Below are 1,917 nucleotides of genomic sequence, written 5' to 3'. Positions count from 1 at the left end.
ACAGCTATTTTTTTGTTGTTACAGTTGTTGTTGTTCAGCAGGCGCAGGCCAGGTTCGAACCCTCCTGCCCCAGTGCATGTGGCCAGCACCCTAACCACTTACCTACAGGTGCCAAGCCTCTTTATCTTATTAGTGAAATCAGAGCTCTTTCTTCAAGGAAGAACAATGGAATGATCTTTAGTATTATTACAAAAGTTCTGTTTTTTAACATTATGAATTTCGGGTAGTATCTTTAAATATCAGCACCTCCTGGTACAGCTCCTCGGCCCAGCCCTGGCACTGAGCAACCATGCCCCAGAAACCTAGAGCATCCCCTCCTCCTCGGCTGGGCTCCACTCTGGGCCATTCACATGAAGCCCAGCATGTAGGTAGCCCCAGGGTTCCTAATTATAATCATTGTAGAAGAGGACACAGTTTTTTTTTTTTTTTTTTTTTTCAAGTAGCAGTTTCTGAAAACCATAGCAAGCCAATAGGGAAATACGTTTCTAACATGAAACTTTAATTGTGGTCTTCTTCAAGAATGTTATTAACAGAGTGGAGTCAAACAGGATCATCTACAAAAAGACAAAATATATATGCATATAACTTGGGAATTTAGATATCTTAGCCATATTAAATAATGTCATCTGTTTCTTTCTAGGAATTTTTAAAACTTTAATAATTTGTGTATTTCCAGACCCACCATCTCTAAAAAAATTATTTTCTTTTTTTCCAATACAGAACTAGAATATGAAACAATAAAACAGGAGAACGCTCGACTACAGAATATTATTGAAAACCAGAAGTACTCAGTTGCAGACATTGAGAGAATAAATCATGAAAGAAATGAATTACAGCAGACTATTAATAAATTAACCAAGGACTTGGAAGCTGAACAGCAGAAGTTGTGGAATGAGGAGTTAAAATATGCCAGAGGCAAAGAGGCGGTAGGTCATACCATTTCCACACCAAAATGGAAATGCAACTCAACCAAAGCTGATCTTTGTAAAGGTCTGTCCCAATTAAGAAGAATTCACTGGCTAGAATAAATTAGCTAAAGGAGTAAAATTTTAACCCTAACATTTTAATAAAATACTTATCCCTTCATGTCAATTTAGTAACACTGGAATTTCTTAACAATGAACCAAGAAATAAGCAAAATAAGTCTCTATGGCCATGAAAATAATGTTCATAAATGCCACCCCTTTTACTTTGCAGAAGAGGAAATGAGTCCTTCTTCATTTCCCTGCCTGCTGCTCACTAGTTTAACATTTGCTGTATGTCACTTACCACGATGGACGTAACAAATAGAAGACATAAGTTTTCCCCTCAAGAAACCTCCAACCTAGCTTATATTTTTCCACAATGAGATCAGACCTCTAATAGATGTGTGTTTGCACTGGGTACTGAGGAAACATAGTACACCTAACCCAGATCTAGTGTACCTATTGTGGGAGATGGATGAGGTGTGTCTAGAAAAGGCTTTCTTAGAGAACACCTGAACTGAACTGGAAGTACAAGGAAGGGTTAGCATGACAAGGGTGGGAGGGAAAGTTCAAAAGAAAATGGTCTGATAGGGTGGCACTCAGTGGGTAGGGCGCTGACCACATACCCCAAGGCTGGCAGGTTCAAACCTGGCCCAGGCCATCTAAAACCACTGTGACAACCGTAAATAAAAAATAATAATAGGCATTGTGGCAGGTGCCTGTAGTCCCAGCTAAAGGGAGGCAAGAGAATCACTGGAGCCCAAGAGTTTGAGGTTGCTATGAGCTGTGATGCCATGGCACTCAGTACTGAGGGTGACAGCTTGAGACTCTGTCTTTTAGAGCCACCTGTGACTCTGTCTTAAAAAAAGAAAAGAAAGAAAATGGTCTGATGGGGCAGCACCTGTGGCTCAGTGGGTAGGGCACCAGCCCCATATACTGAGCATGGTGGGTT

General features: G+C 40.4%; 1 protein-coding gene across 1 annotated transcript in view; it reads left to right on the top strand.

The window, feature by feature from the left end:
• LOC100948707 (kinetochore protein NDC80 homolog) overlaps positions 1 to 926 on the top strand; it is a gene marked incomplete at its 3' end in the record, with an annotated part of 27,755 nt that extends 26,829 nt beyond the window's left edge. Inside the window, exon 9 of the mRNA XM_012814014.2 lies at positions 721 to 926. Coding sequence (XP_012669468.1) covers positions 721 to 926 — 206 coding nt within the window. The remainder of the gene's footprint in view (positions 1 to 720) is intronic.
• Positions 927 to 1,917: the final 991 nt, after the last annotated feature.

The sequence above is a fragment of the Otolemur garnettii genome, unplaced genomic scaffold (assembly GCF_000181295.1).
Source record: "Otolemur garnettii isolate 467f Iridium unplaced genomic scaffold, OtoGar3 scaffold00511, whole genome shotgun sequence".
Lineage (NCBI taxonomy): Eukaryota > Metazoa > Chordata > Mammalia > Primates > Galagidae > Otolemur > Otolemur garnettii.
The sequence above is the reverse complement of the archived record's forward strand: the minus strand, read 5'-3'. Positions and strand labels throughout refer to the sequence as shown.